The 22,716-nt window shown below is 56.2% G+C and overlaps 4 protein-coding genes across 8 annotated transcripts; all 4 read left to right on the top strand.

The window, feature by feature from the left end:
- The first annotated feature begins 46 nt into the window (after positions 1-46).
- Positions 47-3,452, top strand: NPRL2 (NPR2 like, GATOR1 complex subunit). Of its 3 annotated transcripts, none has more exons than XM_032868135.1 (11): positions 47-241; positions 773-864; positions 966-1,134; positions 1,274-1,382; positions 1,853-1,989; positions 2,091-2,188; positions 2,309-2,345; positions 2,464-2,557; positions 2,633-2,780; positions 3,012-3,154; positions 3,240-3,452. In XM_032868135.1, exons 1-11 carry the CDS (start codon positions 164-166, stop codon positions 3,305-3,307), a joined length of 1,173 nt encoding a protein of 390 aa, XP_032724026.1. In that variant the 5' UTR covers positions 47-163; the 3' UTR covers positions 3,308-3,452. The 3 variants fall into 3 exon arrangements, with proteins under 3 accessions (XP_032724026.1, XP_032724028.1, XP_032724027.1); XM_032868136.1 differs by having other exon boundaries at positions 49-241; positions 2,633-2,750; XM_032868137.1 differs by lacking the exon at positions 3,240-3,452 and having other exon boundaries at positions 2,633-2,825; positions 3,012-3,124.
- Positions 3,453-4,415: 963 nt separating this feature from the next.
- Positions 4,416-8,560, top strand: ZMYND10 (zinc finger MYND-type containing 10). The gene is made up of 12 exons (XM_032868130.1): positions 4,416-4,641; positions 4,909-5,017; positions 5,946-6,062; positions 6,175-6,228; positions 6,350-6,484; positions 6,591-6,679; positions 6,772-6,872; positions 7,170-7,342; positions 7,537-7,662; positions 7,745-7,866; positions 7,987-8,112; positions 8,201-8,560. Exons 1-12 carry the CDS (start codon positions 4,550-4,552, stop codon positions 8,274-8,276), a joined length of 1,320 nt encoding a protein of 439 aa, XP_032724021.1. The 5' UTR covers positions 4,416-4,549; the 3' UTR covers positions 8,277-8,560.
- A 20-nt stretch (positions 8,561-8,580) lies between these two features.
- RASSF1 (Ras association domain family member 1) lies at positions 8,581-17,999 on the top strand. Of its 3 annotated transcripts, XM_032868132.1 has the most exons (6): positions 8,858-9,132; positions 10,995-11,101; positions 15,362-15,466; positions 15,652-15,949; positions 16,062-16,177; positions 17,049-17,999. In XM_032868132.1, the coding sequence occupies exons 1-6, from the start codon at positions 8,883-8,885 to the stop codon at positions 17,193-17,195; spliced, it is 1,023 nt and encodes a 340-aa protein (XP_032724023.1). In that variant the 5' UTR covers positions 8,858-8,882; the 3' UTR covers positions 17,196-17,999. The 3 variants fall into 3 exon arrangements, with proteins under 3 accessions (XP_032724024.1, XP_032724023.1, XP_032724025.1); XM_032868134.1 differs by lacking the exons at positions 8,858-9,132; positions 10,995-11,101 and adding an exon at positions 11,496-11,814; XM_032868133.1 differs by lacking the exons at positions 15,362-15,466; positions 15,652-15,949; positions 16,062-16,177; positions 17,049-17,999 and adding an exon at positions 11,227-11,656 and having other exon boundaries at positions 8,581-9,132.
- A 1,093-nt stretch (positions 18,000-19,092) lies between these two features.
- On the top strand, positions 19,093-20,924 carry TUSC2 (tumor suppressor 2, mitochondrial calcium regulator). The gene is made up of 3 exons (XM_032868129.1): positions 19,093-19,351; positions 20,461-20,581; positions 20,714-20,924. Exons 1-3 carry the CDS (start codon positions 19,206-19,208, stop codon positions 20,777-20,779), a joined length of 333 nt encoding a protein of 110 aa, XP_032724020.1. The 5' UTR covers positions 19,093-19,205; the 3' UTR covers positions 20,780-20,924.
- Positions 20,925-22,716: the final 1,792 nt, after the last annotated feature.

Genomic DNA, 22,716 nt, shown 5'->3' with positions numbered 1-22,716 from the left:
ACACCTCCCAGTCGCTCTGCGCAAGCGCTGTTAAGCAGACAGCTTACGGTGCGTGAGTGCGCAGGCGTGCCTGCCTTGGCTAGCCAGGCCTGAGGGCTGTCTCCGACGGGTGTTCGCAGGGGTTCAGGAGCCAGGGTCTACAGACCTGGGCCCTGCCAGCGCCATGGGCAGCGGCTGCCGCATCGAATGCATATTCTTCAGCGAGTTCCACCCCACGCTGGGACCCAAGATCACCTATCAGGTGCCATCCGTGCCCGCGGGGGCGGGGGTGGTGGGAGAGGGACGCTCCCGGGAGCTGAGCAAGCTGCCCGGAAGCGGTGGATTCCTGTAGCCCATGCTGCACGCAGGCATACCATTCCTTCATTCGCGGAGAATCGTGAATCGAGAGGCCACTCAGACCCAGGTCCCAGGCTCCCGGTGTGACGGGGCAAACAGCCCATAGGCAATGATTGTGGGAAATCGGGCTGTAGAGATCCCAGGGAGGTGCCAGCTCCCAAGAGAGGCGGGGTGCATGGTCTAGTAGTATTCCTGGATGTTTAGGAATTTAGATGGAGGAGGAGTGAGTGAGCCAGGTAGGGGAAACAGCATATGCAAAAGCCAGGAGGCAGGTGAGAACATGTCATATGTTTGGAAACACAAAATAGTGGTAGATCTGGGTGGATGGGGGGGAGGAGAATCTCTGGACAAGAGGGCTTAGGCTTTGGGGGTCACCCAGTGTACTCTACATTGTCCCAGGGCCCACTAAGGGGCCTCTTACCACTCCCCTCCCCAGGTCCCTGAAGACTTCATCTCCCGAGAGCTGTTTGACACAGTCCAGGTGTACATCATCACCAAGCCAGAGCTGCAGAACAAGCTTATCACTGTGTGAGGCCCTAGTGGGGAAGGGAGGGAATGTCCCCTGAGGAGTGGATGAGCTTGGGGACAGAAGGAGCCTGACTTTGCTCCCACCTGTTCCCCCCATCCAGCACAGCCATGGAGAAGAAACTGATCGGCTGCCCTGTGTGCATTGAACACAAGAAGTACAGCCGCAATGCCCTGCTTTTCAACCTAGGCTTCGTGTGTGATGCCCAGGCCAAGACCTGTGCCCTCGAGCCCATTGTCAAAAAGCTGGCTGGCTACCTGACCACACTGGAGGTCTGCAACAGGATGGGCTTGAGTGGAGGGGAAGGCAGGCAAATGTTTCCAAAGCCCTCCAAACCTGGGTATCTGCCAGGGCAGGATACCAGCCAGGGTTCCTGGGGTGTGCCCACCATGTTGTCCATGCTCCATCCAGCTAGAGAGCAGCTTCGTGTCAACAGAGGAGAGCAAGCAGAAGTTGGTGCCCATCATGACCATCTTGCTGGAGGAGCTAAATGCCTCAGGCCGGTGCACTCTGCCCATCGGTATGGCCCTGCCTTTTCAAGGACAGCAGAGGGGTAGAGGAGGGATATGAACATGACAAGGGAAGGCAAGCCCAGCCATGGGCAAGACTCACAAACAAATTGGTGGCCCAGTGAGCTGGGTTAATGCTGTCCAGGGTCCAGTGCATGTTGGGATTTGGGATGTGGAGGCCAGAAGAGCTCTCTATGCTCCTTGGGTATGTTCCCTTCCCTCTCTGGACCTGTCTCTGGCTCCCTAAAAGGGGAAGATTGGGAGCGCCTGGCTGGCTCAGTCAGTAAAGCATGTGAGTCTTGATCTTGAGTTCATGAGTTCAAGCCCCACGTTGGACATGGAGCTTACTTAAGGTGGGGGTTGGGGAGACTGGCCCTACCCAGGGCTACCCACCTGCCTCAAGAGCTGCTGGGAAGACTGGAGGGTAATTGAGGGTCTCTTGAAAGAGAGGACACTGAAGATATGGGTGGGGCCCCTGCAGATGAGTCCAACACCATCCACTTGAAGGTGATTGAGCAGCGACCTGACCCTCCTGTGGCCCAGGAGTATGATGTGCCTGTCTTTACCAAGGACAAGGAGGATTTCTTCAACTCACAGTGGGACCTTACCACACAACAGGTGTGCTATTCCTCCCTGGGTATCACCACCTAGGGCTGGCCACAGCTCTGGCCTCATCCCACTCCTACTGACCCTGCCCTACCCTGCCCTGCTTTTCCCAGATCCTGCCCTATATTGATGGCTTCCGCCATGTCCAGAAGATCTCAGCCGAGGCAGATGTGGAGCTCAACCTGGTGCGCATCGCCATCCAGAACTTGCTGTGAGTGGGGCAGCAGTCACACTTGGGACAGGGTTGCTGGCCAGAGAAGAACCTCAGGACCCCACGTGTGGAGGTGGGAAGGCATGGCCCTCAGAAGTTGAGCACAACTATCTCCCGCAGGTATTATGGCGTCGTGACACTGGTGTCCATCCTCCAGGTAGGTGAGTCTGGGGTCTGGTTAAGCAGAGAGTAAGTTACATGGTTTGGCCAGACTGGGGTGGTGTCAGACTTCCAAGCCCCTCACTCAGGCCCCTGTGCTTCCTGCTACCCTCCAGTATTCCAATGTATACTGCCCGACACCCAAGGTCCAGGACCTCGTAGATGACAAGTCCCTGCAAGAGGCCTGTTTATCCTATGTGACCAAACAAGGTAGTGGTGGGCTCTGGGGGAGGCCGTCTTGGGGAGGGCAGGGCTACCTGCAGAGCTGACCCTCGGTGCCCACAGGGCACAAGAGGGCCAGTCTCCGGGATGTGTTCCAGCTGTACTGCAGCCTGAGCCCTGGCACAACTGTGAGAGACCTCATTGGCCGCCACCCCCAGCAGCTGCAGCGCGTTGATGAACGGTCAGAAGAGGATCCCCAGGGGCACGAGGGGTTTGCATGAAAGCAGATACACTCTACATCTCTCTGGAGCCTTGGGTTAGAAAGGAAGCTGGAGATTCCTAGTGAGCAGAATCATGTGGCACTACTAGTGTAGGCAGGCTTCCCGGAGGTGATGCATTCAGAGGCCAACAAAATCAGAAGGGAGACTGCAGGAAAGGGTTAGCAGGACTGGAGGAAGCCCTGGGCAGGGCATCACCCCTCTCTCCCTCAACCCCACCCCAGGAAGCTGATCCAGTTCGGGCTGATGAAGAACCTCATCCGCCGACTACAGAAGTACCCCGTGCGGGTGTCTCGGGAGGAGCGGAGCCACCCTGCCCGGCTTTACACAGGCTGCCACAGCTATGATGAGATCTGCTGCAAGACAGGTGGAGACAGGCAGGGCTGCTGGGGTGGGGTCAGGGCAGGTGGCCAGGCCAAGACTGCTCACCTTACCTGCACTGTCCCAAACAGGCATGAGCTACCACGAACTTGATGAACGGCTGGAAAATGACCCCAACATCATCATCTGTTGGAAATGAGGCTGGTGGGGGTTACACGCGGCTGTGGCTGCTCTCTCTCCTTCTAAGTGCTCCCGAGTGCATGAGGGCTAGACCGGTAGACTCGTCCATGTTGTCTCAAGGGTGACCCTCACTTCTGTAAATAAAATCATCCATTTCAACCTACCTTTATTGAGTACCGCCTCTGAACCAGCCACCAGGGAACTAGCGGTGAAATAGGTCCTGGCGCTCTGGTGCGCCATCTGGTGGGCAGGAATGACAATGCACAAGTAAAAGTGCCCGCTAATTATTAATTGAAATGAAGAGCCAAAAAAACAATCAGGAAGCTGTCATGAAGAATGAGTTGGGGATGGGAGCTGGGGTTGTTCTGGATTAAATGGGCAAGGAAGGCCTCGCTGAAGTGACTTTCAACTGAGACTTGAAGGAGGAAAAGTATTTCAGCAGAGGGAACAGGTGTAGAAGCCCTGAAGCAAAAACAGCTTTAGGATGCATGAGGAAGCCAAGAGAGGCCCCAGGGGCTGCAACATAGGAGGCAATGGGGAGAGGGGCAAGAAAAGAAGTCCCGAGGTACTGAGGGGTCAAGAACTTGATACTGCAGAGTTCCTGGTAAGCTGCTTTGGACATACTATTTCAAAGGCTAGAGGCAGCCATAGAGTCACCCTGAAAAAGACGACAGCAGTTACCTCGTGAGAGGTTGATGGCAGTCTGCTAGGCTAGGATGGAGACAAGTGGGCCCTGCGCAGTACTTTGTGGGGGTAGAAGCAACAGGTGGAGCTGGGTGCGAGACATAGTAGGACGAGGAAGCCACGGAGAGGAGCATCCGCGCGGCCGAGGTGGATCCCTGGCTGAAAGAACTGGAGGGGGCAGAGTGACCCTATCCCTGTGCGGGTCGATCTGACGTCCGAGGAGGGAACCTAGGCCAGAGGAGTCTGGCACTCAGGGCAGACCCAGGAGCTGCAGTCAAAGGTGAGGGGTAAAGTTCTGGGAGTCCAAAGAGGGTCGAGACCAGCTGCCGGGAGGGCGAGGCGGCCGGGGGCGTGGCCGGAGCCCGTGCAGGCGGCACTGCGCAGGCGCCAAGCTGACCGTTTCCATGACGGCGAGTACCCACGCGTCTCAACCGCTGGGCAACCGCTGTGTCCAAGACCAGGACCCCGCGGGAGACGTTCGTCCCCGAGAGTTTCAGCACTCGCACCTCAGCGCCGGCTGCTGTCCGGGGTCAGCTGAACCCCCGCCCCCTTCCCGCTCGCTCTCTGCGGCCACAACATGGGCGACCTGGAGCTGCTGCTGCCAGGGGAGGCTGACATGCTGGTGCGGGGGCTGCGCAGCTTCCCGCCGCGCGAGATGGGCTCTGGAGGGTGAGGCAGCTGGATCCAGGGGTTAGGCGGAACCACGGGGTCGGAGTCCTTGAATGGAGGAGTAGGGACCTGACATGGGGGAGAGGGTGACCAGTGTGGGGGAGCCCCCAGGTGAAGAGACAGAGCTCTCTGACTTAGGAGTATATGGCCCTGAGCCCCCTCTGGCCCCTCAGAATCAGGTTAGGCTTCAATAGGACCCAGCCCACCCCCACTCCTACGGCACACGTGTGCTCCCAAATGCACATACACCCCCATTCTCTGGGACAGGTGGAACCAGCAGCATGAGAATCTGGAGAAGCTGAACATGCAGGCTATCCTTGATGCTACAGCCAGCCAGGGGGAGCCCATCCAGGAGCTGCTGGTCACCCATGGGAAGGTATGCTGGGATCACAGGCACGGTTCCTGCCTTCCCACCACCTCCCACACCACCACTCTACCTATCAGGAGCACCCTGGGTGCCACTTCCCTCAGGGTGGTACACTTGTCTTCCCTAAGGGAAAAGAGAGGAGTGTGCTACACCTTTGATTTGGTGCCCCTTTTGTACAGGACTCTGGCACACCAGTCCAAGTGTGAGGCATGGCTTGATTTGGGAGGTAGTTGTGGATCAAAGAACAGCCTAGTCTGTGGGGGGAGGGCCCACGTTCTAAAAACATCCTTGAATAGACTGTCAGGCCAGAGGCGACCCTCAGTAAAGAACAGGGTGGGACTCTGGCATGGAAGGAGGCAGACTTTCTCTTCCTCTTCCTCAAGGAGAGAGGAGTTAGAAACCAGGGATCAGCCCGGCTGGAACATGAGCCAGGACATGGCTCAGATAAGTAACCTGAGGTATCACTTGGCAAAAGGGTTCCTCTGCAGATGAAAGGTGGAGCCTCCTGCCGGAGGGTGGGAAAGGACTAGGAAATTGTGCAAGGCCCTGAGTAAGGATGAGGTCAAGGTACACTAGAACCTTGGAAGGCCAAAGGACTGGGATGAGAGGGAGGGCATCAGCAGGAGAGCCAGCCTGAGAAGAACGCCCGAATGGGGACAGAAGGGACAAGAGCATAGATGTAAAGGAGAACAAGGCAGCCTAGGGACTAGGCAAGAGCCAGTTACAAGAAGCATGAGGAATGTCCCCACAGAGATATCAAGGGCAATTAGAAATGAAGGTCTAAGGTGCAGGAGACACATTGGGAAGGTGCCTATGGAAAGAATCTAGGGGCCCAGGGGACTTTGAGGAGAGTCAGGCAGGGCTGAGCCAGGGATGGGAGGGTTGCCAGGCCAAGGTAAGCCTACTTCATCCCTCTCCTTTCCCCTCCCCCTCAAAGATCCCAACGTTGGTGGAGGAGCTGATTGCAGTGGAGATGTGGAAGCAGAAGGTGTTCCCTGTGCTGTGCAGGCTGGAGGACTTCAAGCCCCAGAACACTTTTCCCATATACATGGTGGTGAGCTAGGCCCCTGGTCACACCCTGACCATGCCTTTAGAGGGCTCTGGATTCGAGAGGAGAGCTAGTAATTTCCTCAGCAGCTCCAGGCTCTGTTCTCTTTATCTGACAGGTACACCACGAGGCCTCCATTGTCAACCTTCTGGAGACTGTGTTCTTCCACAAGGTGAGGCATCAGCCCTGTCCACCAGCTGTTGCCCCAAGCTAGGGCGTAACAGGGAAGGGGGGTTGTGGCTATGTGGGGAGAGCATTGGAGACAGAATGTTTCCCCTCTGTCTCCCTCTCAGGAGGTGTGTGAGTCAGCAGAAGACACTGTCTTGGACCTGGTAGACTACTGCCACCGAAAATTGACTCTGTTGGTGGCCCGGAGTGGCCGTGGTGGCCCTCCTGAGGAGGAGTCCCAGTACAGCACCCCAATACAGGTAGGCTGAGGTTCCCTGGGGGTGCCAATGGGTAGACCAGGCTCCCTTGAGGCCTGAGCAAGCTGGGGGTGGCCCAGCTTAAGCACCATGTCCCCCCCACCCCCAGGAGCTGCAGAAGCAGGCCGAGCTGATGGAGTTTGAGATCGCATTGAAGGCCCTCTCAGTGCTGCGCTACATCACAGACTGTGTGGACAGGTGGGCAGTCCTGCCAGGCCTGGGGCCCACAGTGGAGGACTGGGATCCCGGGCCTGTAGCCTCTGCTCACTTCTCTCCACCACCACGCCTAGCCTTTCCTTGAGCACCTTGAACCGCATGCTCAGTACCCACAACTTGCCCTGCCTCCTGGTGGAACTGCTGGAACACAGTCCCTGGAGCCGCCAGGAAGGAGGTAAGGTCCTCCCCCATCTGCCTAAGCCCCAGCTCACGGCTGCCCGGAGACATCTTCCCGGACTGACGGAGACAGGCAGCTTGCCCCCAGGAGACACACTCTGCCCGCTAGCTCGTAGTGGATCCGGGGATGCATCACGTGGGATGGGCTTGGACCTGGGCTCTGCAGCAGGCAAGGCCTCTGTGTCTGCTACTAAGGACTCCCCCTGCTCTAGAACAAGCAGTGCCCTAACCTGGGCCAGTCCTGAGCCCATGCAGCTGTAGTGGCTGAGTGAGCAATGCCCACTCCTCTCCCCAGGCAAGCTGCAGCACTTTGAGGGTGGCCGTTGGCAGAGAGTGGCCCCCTCAGAGCAGCAAAAGCTGAGCAAGTTGGATGGGCAGGTGTGGATCGCTCTGTACAACCTGCTGCTAAGCCCGGAAGCCCGGGCCCGCTACCACCTCACCAGCTTTGCCAAGGGCCAGCTACTCAAGGTGGGGCCCTCCTCCGGCCGCAGCGCCACCCAGCCCACCCCAGCCCAGTGCAGCCCACTCACCTCAGCCCCAGTCCTATTTCTAGACCCTGAACCTCGAGCGACACGATCCCCACAAGCACCTAAGCCCAGCCCAGCATAGGCCCTCTCTGGTCAGCCCTGCTTCACACTGGCCTTCCCTGGACTCCCTTGCAGCTTCGGGCCTTCCTCACGGACACACTGCTCGACCAGCTGCCCAACCTGGCAGACCTGCAGGGCTTCCTGGCCCACCTGGCCCTGGCTGAAACCCAGCCCCCTAAGAAGGACCTGGTGTTGGAACAGGTAGGTACTAGAAAGTCAGTGACTCAGGACGACTCCCTGCCTTGCCAGCTCCTCCCTGACACTTTGCACGTTTCTCCCACAGATCCCAGAAATCTGGGAGCGGCTGGAGAGAGAGAACAGAGGGAAGTGGCAGGCTATTGCCAAGCACCAGCTGAGGCACACATTCAGCCCCTCGGAGCAGGACCTGCGGCTGCAGGCACGAAGGTGAGGCCTGCTGAGCAAGCAGAGGGGGTGGGAGGGATGCAGAAGGCACGGGCATAGGCAGGGGTGCTCTTATGTGCCCACTGGCCAGGCCCAGCCAGGCTTTCCTGACGTCTTTCCTAGATGGGCTGAGACTTACAGGCTGGACGTCCTGGAGGCAGTAACCCCAGAGCGGCCCCGCTGTGCCTACTGCAGTGCAGAAGCCTCCAAACGCTGCTCACGGTGCCAGAGTGAATGGTATTGCTGCAGGTGAGGGCATCCTGGGACCTTGGACCCCTAAGCCCCCCTTTCAGACCCTCCGCTAGCTCTGCCTGCTCACCAGCCCACCTGCTTGCAGGGAGTGCCAGGTCAAGCACTGGGAGAAGCATGGAAAGGCTTGTGTCCCGGCAGCCCAAGGTGACAGAGCCAAGTGAAGGCTGCAGCTGCTAAAGGCCATCCACCCGTACAGCCCACCCAAGAGTGTGCCCTTGAACCTCAGGATCTCAGCCTAGTCTCTGCCAGAGCCCCAGCCTCCCAGGTGGTGAGCACAGTGAGCATAGACCCATCTTCCCCAGCAAAGCGCTCCCCACTTCCTGCCCTACCCAGCCGGTAGGCTGAGGGCGCTGCCTCAGCGAGCTGGAGCAGGAGGGCGGGGGCAAAGACAAGGGCCGGATGTGGGGACCCTGTTCCTCTAGCACAGTAAAGCTGACCTCTAGAAACAGCCTGTCTTCGAGTGGCCCTTCGCGGTTGTTGTCGTCGGTGTCAGCAGGAGGGGTGCTCCCGGGATGCAGGGAGAAAAGGAGAGGGAGGGCCCGGACCCTGCGAGAGCGCTCCCCATCCCACGCCCTCGCCACCCCACTCCGCCTGCGGGCCGACACAGCCCAAGCGCCCAGGTTTCCGTTGCGCCGCTAGCCCCGACTCTCTCCCGCGGCCCAGCCGGGATCCCGGGGGCGGCGCCGTATTGCGGCCCGCCCCGCGGCCCCGCCCGCCCCGCGCTCGCGGGCGCCCAGAGCCGGCGGGAGTCCGGGCCGGATCCGGCCATGTCCACGGAACCTGAACTCATTGAACTGAGGGAACTGGAACCCGCGCGGCGCGCCGGCCCCGGCCGCACCCGGCTGGAGCGCGCCAATGCGCTGCGTATCGCGCCCGGCACCGCGCGCAATCCCGCACGGCAACTGGGCGCGGGCCGCGGCCACCACTTCCAGCCCGCGGGGCCCGCCACGCACACGTGGTGCGACCTCTGCGGCGACTTCATCTGGGGCGTCGTGCGCAAGGGCCTGCAGTGCGCGCGTGAGTAGCAGCCCCGCGCGCTGGCGAGAGCGAAACGGGCGGCCAAGAGGCAGCGCCTGCGCTGCGTGTCAAGTCGCAAAGGAGGGGGTCGGTCGGCAGGGTCGGTTCCCGCGGGCCAAGTCCATTGGCTTTGCCCGGTCGTGTAAGAGAGTGCAGGCGGATAGATGGTGTATATCCTCCTACTCCACCTGCATCGGGCACAGCTGCGCAGAGGCAGCTGCCGACGAGTAACTATGAATAAGGTGCTGATTCCAAACTTTTTATCTTTAAAGTGTCTTGGCTCTTCTTGAGAAAGGCTTTGTTTCCACCACTCTCTATAAATCCCTGTTCCCAGGCCCACCCCTTCCTAAAGATTCACTCACCATGTCCCCCTCCAGAATCTCTGGGATGGGGGGGAGTTTTACCCCCTATGGGAGGGGGGCAGGGGGAAAGTATCTTGGGTGGGCCCTGGGCAAATGGGAATTTTGTTGAGCAAATACCTATCGCAGACCCAGCTAGCCAGGTGCCAAAACATGAAACACAACCACACACCAGCAGCCCTTCTGCCCTCCCAGGAGTCACCCACCAGCAAGCAGAGGTTGTTGCCCCACTGGCTATATACACCAGCTAGAATTGGTTGGGATTTTACAGTCCTCCAAACCCCTATGCCTGGACTTCAGACCTGTTGAATCAATCACTGGGAGTGTACCAGCTATTGGAAGAAAACAAATCATTCCAGTAGGCAGCCTGGAATTGAGTGGACTTGAGAGTAGTTGAGAATCACTGCTCTAGCCCATATAGGGATTTAGAGAAGGTGTCCCAGACTTGTGTAGGCACGGAGACCCTGTCATCCAGAACAAGAGTCTGTCCTGAACACCACGGTTGTGACAGAATACCAACCATGAGCAAGGGCTGGAACACTGAAGTGTTCCCAAGGAGAAATAAAGTGGACAGAGATAAAATACAGGACAATTTGGGTGTGTGTCAGAAGCAAAGAGAAGAGAGGAATCAAGGGTGATTTTTTTTTTTTGTTTTTGTTTTTTTTAACCTCAAACTGGGTGAGTAGCAATTTTTGCTAAGATGAGGTGCTCTGGTGAGGGGAGGATGGAGGTGAAAGAAGAGTTGTTTTGGCCACATTGCGTTGACAGGGGCTTGGACCTGAGGAGGGAGGTCAGCGATGGAAGTCTTGGATCTGGGGTAGGTAAGTGTACACAGAGCAGGGCAGTGATGAGGACTGAGCCTCAGACACTCTCCATTAGATCTGGGAGTTGAGACAGAACGAAAGGAACTTAGCAGGAGCTGCAGGGAAAACGGGGTAGCGGGGAGCTCTGGAAATCAAGGAGAGTAAGCATCAAATGATGCTGAGGGGGTGAGGATGGAGAAGGGACCTGGCATGCGACCCTGCGCATGTTGCTGAGGCCCTTACTAGTTTTCTGGAGGGAGGGGCAAGCCTGACTGGAATGGGTAAAGGAGAGAGGACGGTAAGCAGTGTATGTAGATGAATGTTGGTAAGTTTTGGTGCGAGGGATGTAGAGACAGATGACGGAGGAGAACAAGGGTAAAGGCTTTTGTAAAATGCGCGGAGATGGGGGGGCGGCGTTGACAATGAGGGAGGGGTAAATTCTGCACTCAGTGCGAAAGATCCAGCTGTTCAACAGGCCTGGATCCCTAACCGCCAGAGGCCTTCCCGTCAGTTTCCAGACGTTGGGGGACCAATACTAGAATCTGTATAGCAGCGGGGGGGAACAAGACCTTAAGATAAGGCCTGTCATGCAGAGCCTGGCGGGCAACGGCCTTCATCCTGGGGGTTCTCTTCCGTGCCCGGAATGCTTCTCTGAACTGTAGCTGGGGCTCCTCCGCCTCACCGCCAGGCCTCTCTGCAGATTGCAAGTTCACATGCCACTACCGTTGCCGCGCGCTTGTCTGCCTGGACTGCTGCGGGCCCCGGGACCTGGGCTGGGAACCTGCGCTGGAGCTGGACACGAACGTGGTGAGCGCGGGGCAGGGGGGGCGTACGGAAAAGGCGCGCAGACCTGCCGGCCACACTGCAGGAGTTGCTTAGGCCGCGCGGCGTTACCCACAAAGAGCGTTCTAACGGGGGGTTTCCCGCGACAGAGAGAGGCTAATTCTGCGCGCGGGCTCGAAAGGGTGCCAGGGATGCCGACTACGCGCGGACCACCCGGAATCGCCCTAACTCCGCGTCCGCGCAATTTCCGCACCTTCCCGCATCCGCATCCGGTCTTGAGGCCACGCTGGTGCACATGCGCACACGCTCCGACCTGTTCCCCAAGAGAGGAGGGGTCTGCGAGGCGGAGCCGAGCTCAGCTGCCTGGGCTATGAGGTCATTCCTGGAGGCGTGGTGCGTAGGAACCCGCCCTCCGAAGTCCCTCCCCCAATGAGACTAGAGCCCGATCCTGGCTGTCTACGTTTCAGTGTTAACGGCTGCCGCGCGAACTCGGATCGCGGCGCACGCGCACACGCGCCTGGGGCGGTGGTTGGAGGCTACCGGCGCACGGGACTTAGGGAGCTGGCTGGCGGGCGGGCGCGGCGATGGGCGAGGCGGATGCGGGGACGCCTTCTTTCGAGATGACCTGGAGCAGCACAACAAGCAGTGGTTACTGCAGCCAGGAGGACTCAGACTCGGAGCTCGAACAGTACTTCACGGCGCGTACCTCACTGGCTCGCAGGCCGCGTCGGGACCAGGTGGGGGCCGGGGTTTTGGGCGGCGGGCCGGTGACAGTCGCTGGGACCCTTCCCCTTCACACTAAGTTGTCGGCTCGAGTTTGTGGGCAGTCCCACTCCTCCGTCAGTTGGGATTCCATACCGCCCTGGGGCCAGCCTGCGGAATCGTGTGCGGGGCTCTCAGCGCCTCGATGCCGGGTGCCGAAGCCTTGATGTCTCTGTCACAGACCGGTTGAACCAGGGGAAGCAGCTACGTGGCTTGGGGTAGACCCGGGATGGGCATTATCCACCTATGAGTAAAGCCGACCGCTCAGTCTGGACGAGCACCACGATTTCCGCGTTTAGACGCTCCCACCTCCTCTCTAGGGGATGGGGGTGGGGGTGGTGGGAGGAAGTGGAAGGGAGGTGTCCTCGCGGGGAACTGGGAAGTGTGTTTAGGAAGAAGGTTCGGACTCCTCCCCACCCCACCCCCCATATGCACTCTTGGACGGAGCCAGCTGAATCCCCACCTCTTACTAGTCCTCGCCTGCCACCGGCTTCTGGCTTCTGGCTTCTGGAATGTGGAGGATTCTGGAGTGGACCTTGCTGGAGTGCTCGCTTAGGCAGCACATATACTCAAATCGGTGTGGGTAGATTTAGATTCCTAAATACCCTTCCTACAAGTATTTAGATTCCTAAATACCCTTCCTACAGGTCCACACCGATGGGAAGGAAGATGGAAAGGAAGCCTAGTTGTGGACTGTAAGCATACAGGAGCATTTATCCACGGGAGATGAGGCAGGCTAGATTGTACAAAGCCCAGAGGTGGGATCAAGAGAGATAGGAGTTACTAATCCAGGACTATAAGATGGGATGTTGGAGCAGCTGTTCCTCTCTGAGTCTTCTAGGTGTCCCCATTATCAGAAACCTCTGTGTGCCATGAGTGTGACCACCAAGCTCAAGTAACTGTACAGGAGCTGGTGCACCTCAGGAGAGCACCCTGCACAGAGCATCAGGAAAGAGAGATGGGGACTGTGAAGCTCCGAATACCTTGCAGCAATGCAGCAGAATTCCTTACGTGAGCCACAGAAAGGGACTTGTGAGTCTTTAGATGACAATTTTGTACTCTTTAAATTTTTTTTTGAGATTTTATTTATTTGACAGAGAGAGAGACAGCAAGAGAGGGAACACAAGCAGGAGGAGTGGAAGAGGGAGGAGGCTTCTTGCTGAGCAGGGAGCCCGATGTGGGGCTCGATGCCAGGACTCCGAGATCATGACCTGAGCCGAAGGCAGACGCTTAACGACTGAGCCACCCAGGCACCCCTGTACTCTTTAAAATTTTACTCAAAAATTCAGCCCAGACCTTTGACTCTGGGTCAAGCTTTGACTGGTGCAAGGTTTGACTGGATCCCTGGGACTTTCTGTCGCTCAGGTTTGGGCCATTTTCCATTGTGAAACAGTGAGAAAACCACAAGACACTAGCCAGTTGAAAAGGAGGCTGGGGAGTCCCCAGTTGTAGGTAAAATACAAGCCATCAGTCACTATGGACAGTGGCAGAGTGGAGGGTGGGTCACCATAGTGCAGGAGAAGGGAAACTCCATGGTCCTGCTGTGCACACCTCTGGGAGGGCTGTTGGAATCCTCCAGCAAGAAGCTTTGGAAGCAGAAAAAGAAACTTCTTATTCTTTTAGAATACTGACAGGACAGTGCAGTGCCTCCAGTCTAAGTCCCTTATTTTATGAGTAAAGATACTAAGGGAGGCAAAAACAAATAAGCAAAACCTAAGGGAGGTTCACCTGGAGAGGGGAAGAGACTGGAACATAGATCAGTGCATCACCGCACCCCAGTCCAGGGCTCCTGGGTGACCTGGGAAGGAAGAGAAAGGAGCAAGTGTTCTCATCCTCAGGCTGGAGCTCAGAACCATCACAAGGAAGGGAAATAAGTTGGTGCCATCTCTGTGCTCACCATTCTATAAACAGAATTCTCTTCCTTCTTGCTGGGGTTTGGAAGTTTGTTCAGCTTTTCTCCTGCCCCACAGCACTCTCCTATCCTAGTACTCCTTCCTGTCCCAAGCCCTCTCCTCCAGCCTGAACAAACAAATATTATTCCCAGGCTCCAGCCTTCATTTTACCCTCCAAACCTCCTATTTCCCAGGGCCCGCACCATTTGTTCTTTACTAGTCTTGGAGGGTTCCTCCCTGCCCCCAGTAAGATTTCCTTAGAAGAATTTTCTTCAAAAATTCCCTTCTGAGATTTTCACTTCTTAGGGCTCTCCTCCATCCAGATTTTTTTTTGAAACTTGGGGAAACAAGTAGGCTTCAGTTTCCACACCTCCCCCAATGCCTTTCCCCTCTGAGGCCCCAATCTAAGTTTTAAGTGCCACATACTTACTGGAAAGTTCTAGATAAAGAGCATACTGCTAAAAGGCTGTCTAGATGAAGAGCACCCTACTGTCTAATGTGTCCTCCTTATTCATCCCCATCGGATGGTTTAAGCTTAGGGACTCCAAAGCAGCAGTTAGGGAGAAGCCTGCCTTTCCTGGGCTCAGAGCTGGACACAGGTCATTTTGCAGGAGCCCAGCTGGTAAGAATTCCCCCGGGACAAAGCATTGGTCAGCAGTGATCTCAGCTGCATCTGTGACACTCCCATTCCAGCCAGGGCCTGACGTCAACAGGAAGTAAGGCTGATGCAATGGAACCAGGGAGTTTGATAGAAAAGTGTTTGTTCAGAGCCCTGGCTTCCCTGGTCCATACTCCACCCTTCCAGCAAGAATCCAGCCCCTGGAGGAGTGGGGGATGGGCTGAGTGGTAGAGGGAAAAAAAATCTTTGGGCTGAACCTCCAGACAGGAGGGAGGAGGTGCAGAAGCCTACCTGCTTGGCACTTGTGGGACCAGCTCTACCAGGAGGCAGATTGGAGCCTGGCCTGAAGCTGCCTTTGGCGCAGCTTGGTCAAGATCAAATGGCATGTCACAGTGGTTTCCTCCCTGTGTGTGAGACATACAGGGCTGGCCCCAGATCCCTCACCAGAAGGTGTTAAAATTGTAGAGGTTGACCTTACCCTCATGCCCATACCTGGCTGGGCTCGTGGTGTGCACCAGTCCCATACTTCTCGCTGGGTAGTCATGGCCCTTTGCTGGGGCAGAGTGGCAGAGTGGTCTCCCTTCTCCAGAACACTCCTGACGCCACCTAACTAGGGTGCTGGAATCAGGCCGTGCAGTTGAAAGGTGCTTTTACTGTCAATAAGAACCCCACATCTTTTCCTGGCCCCTGGCCTTCTCTCTTCAGTTTTCTTGGTTTTAAGGTATCCTTAGGGCCTCACCCAGTACTGAGGAGGCCCCATGTAGGCAGCATAAAGAAGCCAAATGACTCTGCCGTAGCTGTGCCCATCCATTGCATGCAAACCAGGAGCAATGGTGGCTTCTTCTCATCAGGACTCAAGCTTTGTAGGCAGTTTCCAAAGGCTGCTTTTTCAGTTTCCAGAGGCAGCTTTTTCAAAGTGGCCCACGCAGACTTACCTCCCTGTATGTGATGTGCATTGCAGTGGGGTGGGTTCTTTTAAGGACCCTGTGTCCATGCTGGCCCCTCTTTCAGGACGAGCCTGTGGAGTGGAAAACACCTGACCTTTCTCAGGCTGAGGTTGAACAGAAGATCAAGGAGTACAATAGCCAGATCAACAGCAACCTCTTCATGAGCCTGGTGAGTTGACAGCCTGGGGAAGGGAGTTTGGGGAGAGGCTACAGCTAAAGTCACAGCTAAGGTATTCTTGGGTGGGCCTAAGCAGTAATTTATTTACACCTAACCTAGCCCCGAGTGGACTAGCAGTGTCCAAATCTGTTCCATCTCACGTGGAACGTAGTCATGGTTTGGTTTCTCCTCTTCAGAACAAGGATGGCTCCTACACAGGCTTCATCAAGGTTCAACTGAAGCTGGTACGCCCTGTCTCAGTGCCCTCCAGCAAGAAGCCACCCTCCTTGCAGGATGCCAGGCGGGGCACAGGGCGGGGCACAGCTGTGAGGCGCCGTACCTCCTTCTACCTGCCCAAGGATGCTGTCAAGCACCTGCATGTGTTGTCACGCACGCGGGCACGTGAGGTCATTGAGGCCCTACTTCGAAAATTCTTGGTGGTGGATGACCCCCGCAAGTTTGCACTCTTTGAGCGGGCTGAACGCCATGGCCAAGGTAGGCTTCCCTCCCCGCCATGTATGAGGGTATATATGCATGCACCATGTGTAAGGGGCTGAATGGGCTGGGCCTGACTCTAATAACTTTCTTCTCCCTGCCTGGCCTTCAGTGTACCTCCGGAAGCTGTCGGATGACGAGCAGCCCCTGCGGCTCCGGCTCCTTGCAGGGCCCAGCGAGAAGGCCCTAAGCTTTGTCCTCAAGGAGAATGACTCTGGGGAGGTGAATGTGAGTACACAGCCCTCTTTGGCTTCTTGGTTGTCACTGGGTAAGGCTGGTGGGCCACAGCTGCAGTAAAGTTGGAAGGAAAAATAGGACTGGAGAAAAAGCCCTGCAAAGCCTCTTTAAGAGTATGTGAACCTTGTAGCTACAGTGAAGCATTCCAGGCCACTCAAGCCAAGGTCACAGGCTTGTCCCAAGATGCCGGGAAGAATTGTCTTGGTGGTCTGTTCTTTTCTGTTGTGGAAAGTCCTCAGGACATGCAGGAATTCCTCTGATAGTATGGTGATTCCAAGCCAAATCAAAACACACAGATGGAGGGGCGCCTGGGTGGCTCAGAGGGTTAAGCTTCTGCCTTCGGCTCAGGTCATGATCTCAGGGTCCTGGGATTGAGTCCCACATCGGGCTCTCTGCTTGGCGGGGAGCCTGCTTCCTCCTCTCTCTCTCCCTGCCTGCCTCTCTGCCTACTTGTGATCTCTGTCTGTCAAATAAATAAATAAAGTCTTAAAAAAAAAAAAAAAAAACCCACAGATGGGCCCATATCATCAGGGAGGCTCCTGTTCAACCATTATGACTTTTTACCTAGAAGCTTTCTGGCTTCAAAGTATTGGGTCTGTGGAGTAGTAAAAGGCATAGCCTTTCCACAGATAACTGGGTGACATCTGGTATGGTTGCCTGTCTTCAAGGTGACTGCTCTACTTTATGGGGCCCATCTTCTCTACAGACTATTGTCAGGAATCCTAGCACGGGCCATTCAGGCAAGAACCTAACATTAGAAAGCCCTATCCTAGCTGTGTGACATGACTGCTGCTCTTCGCTGGGGAGGGCCTGCTGATTTGGCCATGCCTGCTGCAGCCTGTTTCCCTCCTTTCCACCTCAGTGGGATGCCTTCAGCATGCCTGAACTACACAACTTCCTGCGCATCTTACAGCGGGAGGAAGAGGAACACCTGCGCCAGATCCTGCAAAAGTACTCCTATTGCCGTCAGAAGATCCAGGAGGCCCTGCACGCCTGCCCCCTGGGGTGACCTCTTGTACCCCTGGGGGAAAGGAGGAGAGTAGGCAGCGCCGAGAGCGTGCCGTGTGAGTGTGACAGGGCCCATGTGGCTTGAAGAATGAGTGTGCGTGGAGGTCATCTCTTACCAGGGGAATGAGCCCAGAGAACAGCAAAGGAGCTGGCCCCCTGTGTCCACCCATAGGTGTAGCAGAGCATGGCTCTTCTGCCCTTTATGTAGTGGGTCATGCTGGGCTGGGGTTGCCCCAGAAAGCTGCTCCAGGCTTGCAGCAGGGATTGAGCGGAATTAAGTCTCTTTAATTCATGTCTCAGATACCAGAATCTTGGGAAACCCTACAAACAGAATAGGGTCATGTTTGCAGGGATAAGGGCCCTCATCTATGGGGAAGGGTCATATGTGTTGGGTCTCAGATGGGATGTCAGGACAGTCGGAGCCAAGGGCAGGTGTTCAAGATAAGGCAGGCCTGGGGAACGAGTCTAGGTTTCCCTCTACAGTGGCTTCTGACTCCTCACACACACTGGGGTCAGGGAATGCTGGTTATGGTGCAGCAACAGTGCCTCAGTGCCTCCTCCAAGGAGGATGTCCCTAGACCAGGGTCTGTGTGAATGTGGGCACTGGTCCAGGTCTGTGCCTTCTTTGCCTATCAGAGCGAGGGTCTTTCCCTCAGTTATTTTTGATGATGTGTGCGAATGTATGTACTGTTTTGTGGCCTCAGCTGCATGCCTCCTGTGGGGAAGGGGGTGGGGGTGACAGTCATCATCAGGGCCTGGGGCCTGAAGAGAATTGGCTGAATAAAGATTTAAGATTTCTGCTTTGGAACTCTTTATTATGGGTCCTCAACCGAAGTTGCCCTCATGCCAGTGGCTACCAAGGGTGATGGACAGGCTCATAGAGCACCTTTTAAAAGTCACCATGTGGGACGCCTGGGTGGCTCAGTTGGTTAAGCGACTGCCTTCAGCTCAGGTCATGATCCCAGCGTCCTGGGATCAAGTCCCACATCGGGCTCCTTGCTCGGCAGGAGCCTGCTTCTCCCTCTGCCTCTGCTGCCACTCTGCCTACCTGTGTTCGCTCGCTCTCTCTCTCTCTCTGGCAAATAAAATCTTTAAAAATAAATAACTAAATAAATAAATGTCACCATGTGACCAATATTTGAAGGATGTGGGGGTACAAATAGGGACTGTCAACATGCACCACCATGGGGGTTCAGGTCAGGCGAGAATATAAGCTAGAATTTAGGGAAACCACACCCCTCCCAACACATACTCACACACACACTCTAAGCTGTGGGAGGCGTTTTTACTGAGCTACTTACTGCTGTGGACCAGGACCAGACGAGGCTCATGGCCCCCAAGGTCTAGCTGTTAATTCTTGCCTTCGTGAAGTATGCCTTCTAGTGGGTTTGGAAAGAACACTGAACCCAAAGTTCTTCAGACTGAACGTAGTTCTACATTTGGCCAATTACTTAGTTTTCTTTAGGTTTGGTTTCTTTACATGCAACAGTGGTGATCACAGAAACGGTGTGGGAATAAAACGAAGCCAGGCGGGCAATGCGGGGCCTGGCCTGGGGCAGCCCTAAAAGGCTGGTTGTGGGGAAGCTGGTGGTTGGGCAGCCCGCTGGACCTGACTTCTGGGGGTCGGGGACGTCGGAGACGCCACACATGAAAGCAGGAGGACACAACCTCCGCTTGACTGGGTAGGAGGTGTCCCAGCTGCGGAGAGCTTGGCCTGCTGGGACCTGACGTTTCGCGGTTCCTGCTGGGATGCCTAGCTTCCGAGAGCCGCTATTGGTCCCGCCCCGCGGACCGACGAGAGAAGCAGCCAATCAGAGAAGGCAGCGTGCGGAGCGTGCGGAAGCGGAAGTGAGGTTCCCGTGGAGACAGCGGAGCCTGCAGAAGGCGGCGGCGGCAGCGGCGGCGGCGGCGGCGGTACCTGCGAGCGGAGGCCCAGGCAGGGCATGGCGGCGCCCACGGCCCTGTGAGAGCAAAGCGGCCGAGGGGCTCGCCATGCGCCGGCGGCCCTGACATGGGCGCCAGCGGCTCCAAAGCTCGGGGCCTGTGGCCCTTCGCCTCGGCGGCGGGGGGCGGAGGCCCGGAGTCGTCGGTCGCTGAGCAAGCTTTGGTGCGGCCGCGAGGCCGAGTCGTACCCCCCTTCGTATTCACGCGCCGCGGGTAAGGGCGCGGATTCCGCCCCGGGGAGGACAGGAGGGCGGCGGGGCGCCCTCCGTCACAGGGAGCTACAGGAGGAGTCGGATGTTTCGGGCACCCGTGGGAGCAAGGGGTGGGGAAAGCAGAGCAGTCGGTTCCTAGCGATCTGGCTGCTTGGAAGGTCTCTCTAGGGGAAGAGTGGGCCTGAGGCTTGTCCATGGGCGGGCCCACGGCACGGTAAAGCTGAGCTGGAGCCTCCCTGAGACTTCAGGATTTCTTTTCTTTCATCCCCTCCTGCCCAGCATGAAAGTTGAAGGCTCCTAGCCTCCTTCTCTCCCAATTTTTCTGAGGGAAGAATAACCCTGTTTTGGCTATTTTCGTTCCCCACCGTCGTGGGGTTAGACCTCTGAGGGTAGTAGCCGTGAAAGTAGGACTGGGCCCCAGTGTTGAGGATGGAACCTTAGTAAAAAGACCTTCATCCAGGTATGTTCTTCACATCTGGAGTACTGACCTCCCTTCTCTTTCTCCACGGGTCCAGATAGGAGCGCTATACTGGCCTGCTCCTTGTGGGCCAATGGGAATGGTACTCAAGTGATGTTGGAGATTTGGCTGTAGATACTAGGGAGACTCAACGGTGGTAGTCTGGCCACACCAGCCATCTGGGGTGGGTGGGGAGGATTCAACCTTTTTCTCTTTAGGCTCCCTTCTAGTTCAGGCATCTGCCATCTCAGGTTGGCCCAGGGCCAGCAGCATCTTCTGGAGAGAGACACATGCCCAAGCCATCATCCTGCCCACTCTAGAAGTCCTGAGTGAAGACAAGGGCCTAATGTTGGAATGGCTGCTTTTGTTGAGCAAACCAGTGATGAGAACTGGCCGTGGCTGCCATGACAATGTGCTCTGATTGATCTCTCTTCTGGGAGACTGACAGAGTAGCACTGGCTACCATCCCACTCCCCACTTGCTTCTAGTAGACCCCAAGCCCTAAACAAAGGATTCTTCGGGCATATTATCCTCTCTTTCTCCCACCAAGGTTGCTCCCCATTTGGAGGTGGGCACATTTCCCTTTAGTCTGGTCATTTGCCATGACTGGGTGTGGGGCTCCAGCCCAGCCCGTTCCCTCTCTCTCCACACAGCTCCATGTTCTATGATGAGGATGGGGATCTGGCTCACGAGTTCTACGAGGAGACAATCGTCACCAAGAACGGGCAGAAGCGGGCCAAGCTGAGGCGGGTGCATAAGAACCTGATTCCTCAGGTGAGGGTCTGGGCAGTGGTCATAGAGCCTGTGTTGAGTGTGTGGAGATCCCAGATGTGGTCTGCTGTCATGGTGGGATGTGCATGTCTTGGGGGAGGAGCTGGCCCTCACTAGCCTCTGTTTCCATGGCAGGGCATCGTGAAGCTGGATCCTCCCCGCATCCACGTGGATTTTCCTGTGATCCTCTATGAGGTGTGAGCCTGGGGAGTGGCAGGCATAAGCACTCCCTACCCCACCAAGAAACCCCCAGGCTCAAGGTGTGGCTTCCATTAAGGAACCTAAGCTGGGGCCACAACCCTGAATAAACTGCATTGGCCTGGAAACTTCAGCTGTGAGCGGGGCAGTCCTGCAGCGTTGGTTGGGTGTTGGTTTATATGTGGACAAGAGGTGGCTGGCGGCTGGTGAGGGCTAATGGCAGAGTTACCAGCCCACCTTCCCCAGCAATCCCTGCAAGGAACATGGCAGGGCATATGCCAGTCAGGAATGCCTAGTTCCTGCACCCTTGCCTGGCCTGCTTTCTTACAAGCTTGCCTAGGGCCCAGCCCTGCTAGGGGCTACAGCACTTTACAAGCAAGGTCTGCCTTCTTCCAGCCCCTGGGCTGTGGGAACTGTACACAAGTGGGAACTTCCTTTCCCTCATTTTCCTTACCCCCTTGTTGGAGCATTTCAGCCGTTTGCTACCTCGATTCCTCCTATGTTGGACAGAGGTGGGGGGCAGTGCAAGCCTGATTCTTCCTGCCTACCTTCTCATCTGTTCCCACCCCCAGATGGATGGACAGTTTTCTGGTTGTTAATGGGAGATGGGACTGGTGTGGGAGGATTCTTCCTCCACCCAGGGCTGGACTGATCCCTCCCCACTGCAACTACTTGTCCCACACACAAACACACACACACACACACACACACACACACACACACACTCACCCCAGCTGAGAGGGCATAAGACGGGATCAGGAAGGGCTATGATGCCTGTGCCTATGGGGAGTTGCCCCAGCCCACCTACTTTGTCTAATCCTCCTTGCCTTTGTACCAGCCCGATACTTACACACACCTCTGCCATAGGGAGGAAACCATCTGCCACCCTTTGGTGAGGGACAGCACCCCTAGGGTTGGTGTCAATAACTGTGAGGAGCCCACCACCCCTTTCCCTACAGTATACCCATCCCCCAGGATCAGTCAATGGAAGGTACTGAAGCCCCTGGGTAGAGACAGAAAGGAGAGATCAATCATAAAGGAATACTTAAAATGTGAAAGTCTGTAAATAGTCTAGTCCATGATGTTGGGGCAGAGTCTGATTTCTACATCAAAATGACTTTTTTTTTTTTTAAATTCCTTACTGTGCAAGCTCTGTGCTTTTAAGAGTGTGGGAAATGGCTTGGGAAGGGCAGCCCCCAATCTAAAAAGGATGTTGTGTTATTTGTTTAGTTTCAATAAAATTATTTGTAGACCCTGCATACAAGAGTGGCATCTGCTGTGACATCCCATGTATAGACTGGGCCACTCCGATGGCTCCCATCTTTATCATCGAGATGAGCCCAGTTTGTGGCCATTCCAGCTGTGGCCAGCAGGTGGCAGTGTATTCACACACTGTCACTGCAGGGCCCCTCAGAATGGAAGGCCACTCACTTGTCTATTGTGTTTAATAGGTGGAGACTCCTGGAATTGGAAGGCTTTGGGGTGCTTCACTAGGGATTGGCCCCATCTGCCTGACCTGAGGTGACAGCATGACCTCAGGTAGTTCTGGGACAGCTGTCTTGCCCCCAGCAATGCCAGCTGACCCCATATGAGGTCACAACACAAACCCCATGGACCTCCAATATCCATCTTAAGTGAACAGCAATTAGCTGGGTGCCACCAAGCCCTTGGCCTACCGCCAGACTATGTGGCCCCAACCCACCTGCTTCCTCCCAGGACTGTCTGTGGATCCCATCAGGAGAGTGGGTTTGGGGCTTCTGTTCCATCAGGCAGAACTCATCCACCTAGTACTTTCTTTGTTCTTTGCTGACCCTGTGTTCTCACCTCCTGCTGCCCCTGTGTACATTCAGCCTACACTTCTCAGGCCCTGCTAGAAGGCTGGTTCCCTGCTAGGTTTGGCTGTTGGCCATCAGCGCAACTTCCAGTTAGGAAAGAGGGAG

Source organism: Lontra canadensis, unplaced genomic scaffold, assembly GCF_010015895.1.
Source record: "Lontra canadensis isolate GAN:19392208 unplaced genomic scaffold, GSC_riverotter_1.0 scaffold35, whole genome shotgun sequence".
Taxonomy (NCBI): domain Eukaryota; kingdom Metazoa; phylum Chordata; class Mammalia; order Carnivora; family Mustelidae; genus Lontra; species Lontra canadensis.
The sequence above is the reverse complement of the archived record's forward strand: the minus strand, read 5'-3'. Positions and strand labels throughout refer to the sequence as shown.